This window comes from Herpailurus yagouaroundi, unplaced genomic scaffold (assembly GCF_014898765.1).
Source record: "Herpailurus yagouaroundi ecotype Mexico unplaced genomic scaffold, PumYag 161, whole genome shotgun sequence".
NCBI lineage: Eukaryota > Metazoa > Chordata > Mammalia > Carnivora > Felidae > Herpailurus > Herpailurus yagouaroundi.
The window spans coordinates 15,464,475-15,477,940 of record NW_024412402.1 but is presented as its reverse complement, the minus strand read 5'-3'; the positions used below and the strand labels follow the sequence as shown (position 1 = coordinate 15,477,940).

Sequence of the window (13,466 nt, the reverse complement as noted above, 5' to 3'; positions counted from 1 at the left end):
TGTCTCCCTCTCTCTCTGCCCCTCCCCCGTTCATGCTCTGTCTCTCTCTGTCCCAAAAATAAATAAACGTTGAAAAAAAAAAGTAAAAGTTTAAACTTAAGTTTATAAAAATCAAACTAAAGTTGGCTCCTTAACATTTCCACTGCTTAATCCCCAAAATTCTCATGGGAAACTGGAGAAGGCGTGTTTCTCTTAGGAAGACATGACATATGCTCATGGAACATCCAAGTAGTCCAAGGCACCACATGCTTGGGTGTTTATGCATAATTACCATGAACACTAGAGATTTCAGGTATGAATAAATTAGTGTGAGATAAAATATTCATAAAGGGCTTGTAGAGGAATTAATGTCCCAACTTCACTACAGAGAGTAAATTTGTGAGAGATTAAAGGAATTTCATTCATGTTCAAAAATGGAAGGCAGTGAGGAGATCAGGGAGAGATTAGAGCAAATTGCAGGGAAGATGAGGCAAACAGCATCCCTAGATGAGAGAGGTTTCTTCAGGGGATTGCAGGAGATAAAGATTTTCTGATACTAGTGGAAGCAATGTATAGATAATTTTGAATATCAGACAGATATATTTTACGCCTGAGGCAGCGGGGAAGAGAGATAAATTAAACAATATTGCTGCAAGAAGACTGACAAAGAAGCTGAATACAGACCATTTGCTACGTTCCAGACCTGAGAGAGATGGGGCAAAAAATCACTGGGAACATCTAGGTGTAAAATAGGCATATGCAGGGTTAGATCCATGGGAATTGAAGATACAATAGAAATCAGGAGTTCAGAAAAAAATCATCAGGGGCGCCTGAGTGGCTCAGCTGGTTGAGCGTCTGACTTCAGCTCAGGTCATGATCTCACAGTTCATGAGTTCAAGCCCCTCACTGGGGCTCGCTGCTGTCAGCGCAGAGCTCACTTTGGATCTTATGTCCCCTCTCTCTCTGCCCCTCCCCCACTCGCACATGCATGCTCTCTCTCACTCTGAAAAATAAATATAAAACATTTCTTTTTAAATAAAGAAAATCTTCATAGAAAGTAACACTTAATTAGGTTTAGGAGGTTAAAGGATGGAAAGAATCGAAGAAAACTCTTAGATTTCAATCCAGACTCAACAATAAAGTCACAGGAAAACATTTCCCAAAAGGCCGAAACGACTTACAGGAATAACAAGAAATGTACTTAACAATTTGTCCTTATAATTATTCAGCCAATTCTCTAAGGCTTCGTTGCCACACACTTGAGAATTGGCCGTGGGTACCTATAATTCAAAGAGCTCTCTTTGGGTGAGGAACGGATTGAACCACTAGGTCCGCATCTGACATAACAGCACCTAAACTCTGAGCAAGTATCCCCAGAAGATGGGACACAACTCCCTGATGGCAACGGCAGTAAGATCCTGCTTATCTACTTCCACAATATGGCAGAGAAAATGAGGGAGTGAAGGCATCTCAGTTCCGGAATATTTGCGAAAAAGATATGGTCCACGAGAGTAAGATTTGCGAATCCATATTTATATTGGTGTTATTTAGGGAATGCACTTGGCCAAATAATTGTTACAGTCCTTTATGTGCCTCAAAAAGATTGGGGGTCCCCTACTGAAATATGCAGCAGCAAGAAAACACTAGGACAGGTCCAAAGGACAAAATGAGCCTGTCTGCCTCATTTATGGGGCAAGACCAAGCTGATAGCCCAGGGGCTAATGACATTTCAGGAAGGAGGAATGGCTGTTGATTATGTCTGTTGGTGACAGTTGTGTCACAAAGGGGATAAGTAGCCACTCCGTGTGTGAGGGGAGGGCCATGGAGACAGAGGCCCCCAACCAGGCTGTGCTGAGCCACTTCTTCCTGGAGGGTCTCATGTACACAGCTGAACATCCTGGCCTCTTCTTCCTTCTCTTCCTCCTCATCTACAGCATCGCCTGGACTGGGAATCTCCTCATTCTCATAACTGTGGGCTCTGAGCCTCACCTCTGCTCCCCTATGTGCCACTTCCTGGGGCATCTCTCCTCCCTGGATGCCTGTCTGTCCACAGTGACAGTGCCCAAAGTCATGGCAGGCCTCCTCCTGACGGTGCATGGGAAGGTGATCTCCTCTGAGGGCTGTGCGGTTCAGCTTTACTGCTTCCATTTCCTGGCCAGCACTGACTGCTTTCTATACGCCCTCACGGCCTACGACCGCTACCCAGCTATCTGCCAACCCCTACACTACCCAGGGGACATGAACAGACGGATGTGTGCAGGGCTGGCTGGGATCACTTGGGCCATAGGTGCTGGGCTCTCTGCCGTCCACACCGCCCTCACCTTTCACCTGCTCTACTGTGGTCCTCACCACATCGCCCGCTTCTTCTGTGACTAGCCCCCCCCCCCCCCCCCGTGCTGAAGCTGGCCTGCGCAGACACCACCATCAGTGAACTCGTCACCCTGCCAACATCGGCCTTGTGGCAGCAGGTGTCTTCCCTTCATCATCATACCGGACGTCTTTAGTGTGGCGGCCGTGCTGCGGGTCCGCACTGCCCAGGGCTGGCAGCGTGCCTTCTCCACCTGCACCGCCCACCTCACCGTGGTGCTGCTGAACTACATGCCACCTGTATGCATCTACCTGCAGCCTCGCTCCCCGGGGGGCAGGGGCTGGGGCCCCTGCTGTCTTCCACACAATCGTCACCCCCACGCTCAACCCTTTCATTTACACTCTGCGGAACAAGGAGGTCAAGCGGGCTCTGCAAAGACTTCTGCGCGGAGGCTGCCGAGAGTCTCCAGCCCACCCCCTGACCTGCGTGGTAGTGACTCTTAATGTGCCTGCCAAGAAAACGACTAGCCCCGGAGCAAAATGGGGAGGGGAAATCATTCAAGTGAAAATCAGCACCACTGAGTTTCAGCTCAGCCATGAACTTTCCCCCTTCCCTTTGGCCAAGCGACATTTATCAATGTCTCAGTCACAAACTCTTCATCTATAGATGGAAAGATTGCTTAGGTGATGTCTAACCTCCAAGATCTAGGTTCCATGGCTCAGAGGTATGTGGAATGCTCATTTGTTTTAGAAAGTGATTCTTTTTTATTTCATATGCAACAATTTGATTAAATTAGTAGCACATATTAAAAAATACTGATAATGGGGCACCTGGGTGGCTCAATCTGTTAAGCATCTGACTTCGGCTCAGGTCATGATCTCACTGCTCATGGGTTCGAGTCCTGCGTCGGGCTCTGTGCTGACAGCTCAGAGCCTGGAGCCTGCCTTGGATTCTGTGTCTCCCTCTCTCTCTGCCCCTCCCCTGCTCATGCTCTGCCGCTGTCTCTCAAAAATAAATAAACGTTGAAAAAAAATTTGTTGAAAGAATACTGATAATGAAGATGTAACCAACAAATAATAAATGAAAATTTATCTGTATATCACCTAGCTTAAGAGAACAAACCACATTTTTAAGATAATAAAATATAATTACAAAGAGAAAAGTGACTTGCTCAAGGTCACCTAGAAAGTGTCATCATCTTTATTTTCCCACTCAGGATGTATAATGAAATAGTAGAAATAACGTGGATTTTGAAGTCAGTTAGACCTACCAGTATTCTAATCCTGATCCCACCAGTAGTAGATGTAGAATCTTGTGCAAACTTTTTAATAATATGCAATGTCTTCTATTAATAGTAATGTTGGGGTGCATGGGTGGCTCAGTCGGTTAAGCCTCCCACTTCGGCTCAGGTCATGATCTCACAGCTGGTGAGTTTGAGCCCCATGTCGGGCTCTGTGCTGACAGCTCAGAGCCTGGAGCCTGCTTTGGATTCTGTGTCTCCCTGTCTCTCTGCCCTTACCTCTCTAGTGTTCTGTCTCTCTCTGTCTCTCAAAAATGAATTTTGAAAATGTTTAAAAAAATAGTAATGTTAAAAATAACTACTTTGTAGGCTTTTATAATGAGTAAATGATATAATTATGTTATGTGCCTGTGCAAAATAAATGTTCCCATTTCTTACCAAGCAGGCTGAAGATGTCAAAGAGAACTTATTATACTAGCTAAGGTTCAAAGTATCTCTGAAGAACTGGCAGGGTTTTGATATCTTCGTCGAACATGGAGGAAGCAACTACAAAAATATATGTACTTCTAGACTTTGAGGTGACAAATAATAACTCAAGGCTCTAGTTAGAGCAGCTTGCCATATGAATGGGTGGAGCCGTGCTGTATTCAAAAAAGGGTGTGAATGACCCTGAACTACTCTATGGACTGAAAAAGGGCTTTGAATGTCAGGCTAAAGAGTTTGGATTATGCACCAGGCAATCTGCCTCTTTATTGCTCCTGTCCTTTAGGAAGAAGAAGTCACATTCATAAATGCTAAAACATGGGATACGTGGAAGAGAGGAAAAGACAAATGGTGGAATGACCAGTTAATAGACTATTATAACATCCTAGACATGAGAGAAAACATTGTCTAACTTGCGTGATAACATTGGAGATGGAGAGGCATTTTACAGAATTGTGTTACAGGTGTTTTAAAAGGAACAGACTGAAAGAGTGTCGGAACTGGAACAGTAATCATAATCATTTTGGGCACACACATGTGCAAGGGACTGTACCTATTACTTTATATTATTTCTCCTTAGAACTATATTTGAGACAATGTTATTGATCACATTATACAGACAAGGAAACTGAGACTGAGGGAGGTGATGTAATTTTTCCAAGGTCATGCAGCCAGTAATAATCGGAGCCAGGATTTCAACTCACATCTCTGTGGCTTCAGAGCCCTCACATTCCGATTATACCATAATATCTTAGACAGTTGAATCTAGCCTTTGCTGTTAATAAACTCCCAATTACCTTAGAGGTCTCAATGTTATGCTAGACCTTTAACTAAGGGAAGTCTTCTTTGAGATAATTATTCCTTGACCTTTAAATAGCTCCTTAAACTCTTGGGTAAATAAATCAATGGCAGATGGTGGGAGACAAGTATCTTACTGTGAGAATGGCAGCTTACAAACAAGCAAGGAGAGAAAGAAGGTGATAAGGGATTAGATTTGGAGTCATCAGTATGAACTCATGTTTAACGTAACATAGCTACAGATGATTGCATATGGACATATTTCTAGAAATGTACACACACACACACATATATATATATACCCTTGTTCTGTCAGCTTAGAGGGCCTAGAAGCAGTGATACCCTAGTAACAGCAAGTAAATCTAATGCCCAGACATTGGTTCCTAATGGTGTTCTCCAAAAAAAAAAAAAAAGAACAAGAAGAAAAAGAAACCAGGAAAGGAACTTGGGCAGAAAAGATCAGCCTGGAGCATTTTGTAGTGGCACAAAGCAAAAAAGTACTAAACTATACACACACACACACACACACACACACACAGATAGGGTTATGTCAGAGACACAAGAACCAATTGAAAGGGTTCTCAATGGCCAGAATTTGAATAATGTGAGCAACAGAATAAATAAAGCAGTAATGGATTATAATTTAAATGTGAAATAGGGGCTTCTGGGTGGCTCAGTTGGTTAAGCCTCTGACTCTTGATTTGGCTCAGGTCATGGTCTTGGGGTTCCTGAGTTTGAGCCCTGCAATGAGCTTTTCACTGACAACCTGCTCGGGATTCTCTCTCTCCCTCTCTCTCTGCCCCTCCCCCACTTGTATTCACAGTCTCTGAAAATAAATAAACTTAAAAAATAATAAAAATTTAAATATAAAAGAAAAAATAAATGTCTCAGTCCTCTGTGATATAAATGACTGACTGACTGAATGAATGAATGAATGAATAAGTAAATAAATAAATAAGGAGCACAGACAAATCCCCACTGCAGAAGCCCAAAGAACACAGAAGAAAAGAAATAAAAATGATAAGAGCAAAATTATATAAGCCAGAGACAATGTCTATAATCCACATGCCCAACAAATGACTTCCTGGAACGAATCTAGAACGTATTTAAGAAGAAAAAAAGAGGGGCGCCTGGGTAGCTCAGTCGGTTGAGCGTCCAACTTTGGCTCAGGTCATGATGTCACTGCTCATGAGTTCAAGCCCCACGTCAGGCTCTGTGCTGACAGCTCAGAGCCTGGAGCCTGCTTCGGATTCTGTGTCTCCCTCTCTCCCTGCCCTCCCCCACTTGTGCATGCTCTGCCTTTCTCTCTCAAAAATAAATAAACATTTTAAAAAAAGGAAAAAAGGAAAAGAAAAACTCTCAAAACTCAATAGTAAAAACAACAACAGCAATGCCAAAAGAGAAAATGGGCAAAAGATATGAAAAGACCAGTCACTGGAGAGGACATATGCCTACCAAATAAGCACATGAAAATATGTTCAATATCATTGGGGATCTAGGGTAATAAAAATTAAAACCACAATGACAAATCAGTTCACACCCATCAGAATGACCAAAATGAAATATAGTCGCAATACCAAATGATGGCATAGATGTGGAAGAACTGGATCCTTCGTATATTGCTGGAAGGAATGGAAAGTTGTACCATAGCAACTCTGGAAAGATTTTGGCAGTTTCTTTTTCTCTCTGTCTCTCTCTTTTTTTCCTCAATCTAAATTCACTTTCTTTTTCTTTTTTTTACTGAGACATAGTTGACATATAATACTGTGAAAATTTATGGTGTATAATGTGTTTATTTGATATATTTATATACTGCAATATGATTACCACCATAGCATTAGCTAATACCTCTATCACGTCATGTAGTTCTTTTTTTGCGGTGAGAACAATTAAAAGCTAATCTCTTAGCAAACTTGAAGTTTATAATCGTGTTGCTGACTATAATCACTATGCTGTGCGTTAGATCTCAAAGATTTATCTACTAGTTGCAAGTTCATACCCCTAAACAATGTCTCCCCAGCCCCTGATAACCACCATTTTACTGTTTTTCCAAGCTTTTTTTTTTTTTTTTTTTTAGATTCTACATGTAAATCGTGTCATATGGTATTTGTCTTTCTTCTTCTGATTTATTTCACTTAACATAATGCCCTCAGGGTCCATCCATATTGTCAAAAGAGCAGAATTTTCTTCTTTCTCAAAACACTTAAACATGCAACTACCACTCAACCCAGCAATTGCACTCCAGGGCATTGATCCTAGAAATATTTACACAAAAAACGTATGCATAAATGTTTTAGCAGCTTTATCCGTAACAGCCAAAACCTGGAAAGAACTGGGATTTCCTTCCAAGTGTGAGTGGTTAAATTATCATACTTCCATATCATAAAATACAACCCAGTAATAAAAAGACAACTATTAATACATGCAACAATTTTAATAAATATTCAGAGAATTAAACGGAGTGAAAAAAATGTCAAAATGTTATGTACTGTATGATTCCATGTGTGGAACATTCTGGAAATGGAAAAATTGTAGAAATAATGAGCAAATTAGTGACTGCTAGGTGTCAAGGAGGGGGTGGGATTGAGAGAGAAGTGAGTTTGGCTATAAAAGGGTAATGTCAAGATCCTGGTTGTTTGATACTATTGTTTTGCAAGATGTCACATGGGGAGGAAATCGGGTAGATGATACACAGGACCTCTCTTTATTAATTCTTACAGTTGCATATGTATCTACAATTATATCAAAATAAAAACCTTAATCAAAAAAGACTAAGCAAAAAAAAAAAGGAAGAAAAAAAGAAAACAGAAAACAGGACAACGTAACTCCAATAATGTACCAATATCATATTTAAAACAATTGATTAAATGTTAACATAATAAACTTTAGCTAGTGTCACTAACGTTTTGAACTTGACATGAAAATTTTTTCTTTAAAAACAAATTAGGCGCTCCTGGGGTGCTCAGTCAGTTACGTGTCTGACTCTTGACTTCAGCTCAGGTCATGGTCTCATGGTTTGTGAGTTCGAGCCCTGCATCCGGCTCTGCACTGACAGTGTGGAACTTCTTGGGTTGGGATTCTCTCTCTCTCTCTCTCTCTCTCTCTCTCTGTCTCTCAATAAATAAATAAATAAATAAACTTAATAAAAAATTTAAAACAAATTATATTTTAATTTTTTTTAAAAAAGTACCAAAGAGAAATTTTACAGCTAAAATTTACAATAAATGAAATAAACTCACAGAATGGGCTTCAGAGTAGATTAAAGACAACAGAGGAAAGAAACAGTGGACTCAGAAGTAAATCAAGAGGAAGTACATAATGTGAATAACAGAAAAAAAATAGGCTAGATAAAAGTAAACAGGGCCTCAGAGACCTATGGAACAGTAACAAAACCCCTAATATTTATCTCTTTGGAGTCACAGAAAGCAAAGGGAAGGTGAGTAATGCTAAAAACAACATGCAAAGACATAGCAGCTAAAATGTTCTCAAAATCAGTGGAAGACAGATTCAAGAGCTGTGCAAACCTCAGACAGAATAAATCCAAAGAAAGCCATGTCATGGCTCATCATAATCAAACCTTTGGAAACCAAAGCCAAACAAAATCTTCCATGAAGGTAGAGAGAAGTGACAAATTACCCACAGAGATACAATGACTAAGAGGACAGTGGATTCCCCGTATAAAATAATGAAGGAAAAGGGGCTTCCAGTGAAAGGAAAGAACTGCCAATTTTGACTTCTATATCCACTGGCAATATCCTTCAGGAATGAAGGGGAAATAAATACATTTTCAGAGGAAGGAAACCTAAGATTATTTGTCCTCAATATACTGATCCTTACAGAATGTCTTTAAAAAGTATACCAAACAGAAAGGAAATGATCACAGGAGGAAGCTTGGAACTCCAGGAAGGAAGACCTTATGACTGTGTAAAAATAGAGGTAAATATAACAGACTATCTTGAAGATTTTTTAAAACTATTTTTTGACATTTGAAGCAAAAGTACACCATCTGATATGACACTCAATGCTTGTAGAGGAAATACTAAAGACAGTTCTTTTTAATGGAATGGCATAAAAGGAAGTAAGTAGAAGCAAGTGTTCTCCACTTTACGGCAAGTCATAAAATGTCAATGCCAACAATGTAAGTTACATATGTATGTTGTGATACCTACAGTATACAGACAGATATACTTCAAATTACCAAGTATAAATCAAAGCTGAATTCTAAGAAAGATCAAGTAATCAATAAGAAGGCAAGAAAAGGGGAAACAGAGGAATAAGAAACAGTGGAAACAAATAGAAAACTAATAACACAATGGTAGACATCAAAAGATCAATAATGGTCTAAATAACGTAAATGGAGAGGCCAATTAAAAAGCAAAGATTTTAAAGGTCCATTTAAAAATGACCCAACCACAGGCTACCTGCAAGAAGCTTGCTTCAAATATAACAACATAGGTAGGTTGAAAGTAAAAGAATGGAAAATAATAAACCATACAAACATAATAAGTTGTAAAGGTTGTTTATATTTCTTAACACAAGTCCATTATCAGATATATATTTTCTTGGTATATGATTTGACTTTTCATTTCCTTAATTGCATCTTACAATTTAATATTGAGTAGAGAAATAACCAAATCCAAAAAAGTCATGGACATGAAAAGTACAGCATAGGGAATATAGTCAATAATATTGTAACAACATTGTATGCTTGCAGATGGTAATTACATTTATCATGATGATCATTGCATCATGCATAGAATTGTCAATTCACTATGATGTACACCTAAAACTAATATAACAATGTATGTCCCCTATACTTCAATTAGAAAAAAAAAAGTAGGTACACTTTTCAAACAGGTATTTCAAGGAAGATACACAATTGGCTAATAAACATATGAAAAAATGTTCAGTATCAGTATGCATTAAGAATGTGCAAATTAAAACCAAAATGAGAGACCACTGCACACCCACCAGAATGGCTATGATTAAAAAGAAAGACATTACTAAGTGTTGGCAAAAACATGCGGGAAAAATTGTCATGTATTGCCGGTGGGAATATAATAATAGTAAGGCCTCTTTGTTTTTGTTTTGTTTTGAATTTTTTTAATGTTTATTTATTTTTGAGACAGAGAGAGACAGTATGAGCAGGGGAGGGGCAGAGAGAGAGGGAGACACAGAATCTGAAGCAGGCTCCAGACTCTGAACTGTCAGCACTGAGCCCGACATGTGACTAGAACCTGTGAACTGCGAGATCATGACCTGAGCTGAAGTCGGAGGCTTAACTGACTGATCCACCCAGTAGAGCCTCTTTTGAAAGCAGTAGGGCAGGTTCATAAAAAGTTAAACATAGACTTTCCATTTCGCCCAGCAATTCTCCTCCCCACACTTTCATATAACCCCCTGAGAAGCACAGGGGCATTCATCAGTGACCAGCACTGCCAGATCCACACATCTCCCCTCCTCCTCGACCACTACCTCTGGGTCCAGATATCTTTGCTGACCTATCTTGAGTCTGAACTACTTTTCAACAAAGGGTTGCGGAATAATTAGATATCCATATGCAAAAACATTTACTCAGATCAACAGCCCACACCATATAGAAAAAGTAATTCAAAATGATCATGGGTTTAAACATCATGATACATAGAGAAGAAAACATAAGCAAAAAATCCTTGGGACTTTGGGATAAGCAAATATGACACCAAAAGTTCAATCCATTATTAAAAAATTGAGACATTAGAATTCATTAAAATTAGTATTTTCTGCTCTTTGAGAGACACTATCAAGAGAATGAAAAGAGAAGGTGGATTAGTGGAAAATATTTATGAATCATATGTCTGATACAATTTGCATTCAGAAGACATAAAAAATCCCAAATCTCAAGACTACGAAAACAACCCTATGTGCCCTATGAGAGCACAGACACTGTGTGTCTTTTACTTCTGTGTCTGCGATGTTTAAAAACAGAGCCTGGTATAGGATAGGTGCTCAGTATCTGTTTACTCATTAAAATAACTACATCGTTTGTGCCAGTAAACCTCTGAGACAAAAGGTGGAGTGAAAATAATAAAGGGAAAATGCTGATTGCTATGGGATTAGAGATTATTAGGTCTATTTGAGAAAAGGACATTCTCCTACCAATAATTGGTAAATGTTTCTAGTAAAATTAATATAGCTTCTCCTAGTACCTATATTTCCTGCCCTGAAGTCCCAAGAGGTAAAACCCAGTATAGGTTCCCTTTATTCCTGATGGCTCTATAAAGTTACCTCGGTTTCTTGTCCTTAGGATCCAGCATCAGGAGGAAATCTCCATTTACCACAGTCCTTTGAGACCAGAGACCAGACGCAGAAGAACATCTTCCTATTTTTATCTTCATTTGGGAAATGAAGGAGTCTCCCCGAACAAAATGCCCTACAGCACTCAAATAGACCACTCTCATGGCCACCATAATCTTTCCATACAGGTTTATTGAACAAATGAATACAAGGCCAAATCTAAAGTCCACCAAAGTCCACATATCCAAGACAAAGCTTCACAGGAATCCAGACATGCCTCAGTCAAAAATCCCAAATGTTACCATTTTTGGATTTACCATCATTCAACCTTTTATACTTAAAACTTTATAACTTCTTGGGGCGCCTGGGTGGCGCAGTCAGTTAAGCCTCCGACTTCAGCCAGGTCACGATCTCGTGGTCCGGGAGTTCGAGCCCCGCGTCAGGCTCTGGGCTGATGGCTCGGAGCCTGGAGCCTGTTTCCGATTCTGTGTCTCCCTCTCTCTCTGGCCCTCCCCCGTTCATGCTCTGTCTCTCTCTGTCCCAAAAATAAATAAACGTTGAAAAAATAAAATAAAATAAAAATAAAGAAAACTATATAACTTCTAAAAATAAGCTGGAGAATGGCACATGAACTGTTTTTTTACTTCCTATGAAAAGGTAAAGGACTGATCCTCCTCCTCCTTATATTGTCTTTGTGAAATGACTTATAAATAATTAGCTTAATTTACCCTATATTTGAATCATTTGCATTTCTACTTTGATTTCTTACTGTTCTCTCCATAGCTTCATACACTGTGTGCCTTTACTAGGAGTTGGCATCTGTAACACCGTTTCTACTCAAGAGAACACCCTTTTCTTAAAAGTCTTACTCAGTGCAATTTTGACATCTTTGTTCCTCAGACTATAGATAAAAGGATTCAACATTGGCCCCACAATGGTGTAAAAAACTGTGGATACCTTATCTTGATCCAAATATCCAGTATAAAAAGGTCTTAGATACATGAATGCCGATGCTCCAAAGAAGAGAGAAACAGTAACTATGTGGGAGGTGCAGGTACTGAAGGCTTTGGACCTGCCCCCTGTAGAACGGATACGGAGGATATTGGAGACGATCAAGGTGTAAGAAATGGTGATGGTGAGACTGGGCATTATTACATTGATTCCCACCACAATGAAAACCACCAGCTCGTTGACGTAGGTGCTTGTGCAGGAGAGCTGAAGGAGAGGAGGTATGTCACACATGTAATGATGAATGATGTTGCCATCACAGAACGTGAGCCTCAGCATGCACCCGGTGTGGGCCATGGCACCCACAAACCCCATTGCATATGTTCCTGCCATCAGCATGAGGCAGACCTGGTGGGACATGATGGCCTTGTAAAGCAGGGGCTTACAGATGGCCACATACCGGTCATAGGCCATCGATGTCAAAATATAGCACTCGTCAATGACAAAGAAGGAGAAGAAACAGAGCTGAGCCATGCACTCCTCGTAAGAGATGGTGTTTTGCTTTACAAAACCTATCAGCATTCTAGGCATTATGACAGACGAGTAGCAGAGATCAATGAAGGAAAGGTTGAAGAGAAAGTAGTACATGGGAGTGTGCAGGTGAGGCTCCAGACCAATCAGAATAATCAAGCCCATGTTCCCCATCACGGTGACCATGTAGATTCCTAAGAAAATGAAGAAGAGAGGCAGCTGGAGTTCTGGCTGTTGTGTTAAACCCAGCAGGATAAACTGGGTCACTGAAGAGTCATTGCCTGCTGCCATTGTTCCCTAGGGCGTATCTGTGAGAACAGGACAGAGGGTGACATTGAAATGAGCACCCAGCTCTCTTCCCCCAATCCCTCCGTAATGAGACAGAGTCCCAGAATGAGAATGAACTCACACCCACCCTCCTGTGTGCCACTGCTGTCTCCATTGGATAAAGGCTGAGGTTGTTTAAAGATGTCTATCAAAAACACCAGCAGGCAAGTGCTGTAGGGGGAAGACTGAGTACCCCGTGAGGGATCAGGACTCCATCATCTCTGCTGTACTTGAGCTTTCACAGTCCCTCAGCACCCCCTAATGCTCAATGGCTGTCTTAGCAGACAGGAGATCATGGCATTTCAGATCTTCAGCCTCATAGCTGAGGTTTGGAAAAATAAGGGGATACATAAAATTCATCACTCACCCTTCTGCATCAGGATTTCACTGTTGGGCTGTGCTAACCCTTCTCCCTTATTTTCAAGGGGGCACAAGGGGCTCTGATGAATTTTCCAGGCAAGTAGCCCAAAACGGAGATTCTTCTTTGTTACTGGGTTTGTTCTGAGCGAATTTTGTATGAAAGGAACCAGAGCACAGACTTCTGAGAAGCCGTGAGTTATAGATCATGATATCTAA

At 40.5% G+C, this 13,466-nt stretch overlaps 2 protein-coding genes across 2 annotated transcripts; one reads left to right on the top strand and one right to left on the bottom strand.

Moving 5' to 3' along the window:
• The first annotated feature begins 1,800 nt into the window (after window positions 1-1,800).
• Window positions 1,801-2,953, top strand: OR10S1 (olfactory receptor family 10 subfamily S member 1). The gene is given in 5 exon segments (XM_040482848.1): window positions 1,801-2,361; window positions 2,364-2,418; window positions 2,421-2,444; window positions 2,447-2,613; window positions 2,615-2,953. Coding segments are annotated over 5 exon segments (1,146 nt in total).
• An 8,968-nt stretch (window positions 2,954-11,921) lies between these two features.
• Window positions 11,922-12,854, bottom strand: LOC121035266 (olfactory receptor 147-like). Its single transcript, XM_040482799.1, has one exon. It carries the CDS (start codon window positions 12,852-12,854, stop codon window positions 11,922-11,924), a length of 933 nt encoding a protein of 310 aa, XP_040338733.1.
• Window positions 12,855-13,466: the final 612 nt, after the last annotated feature.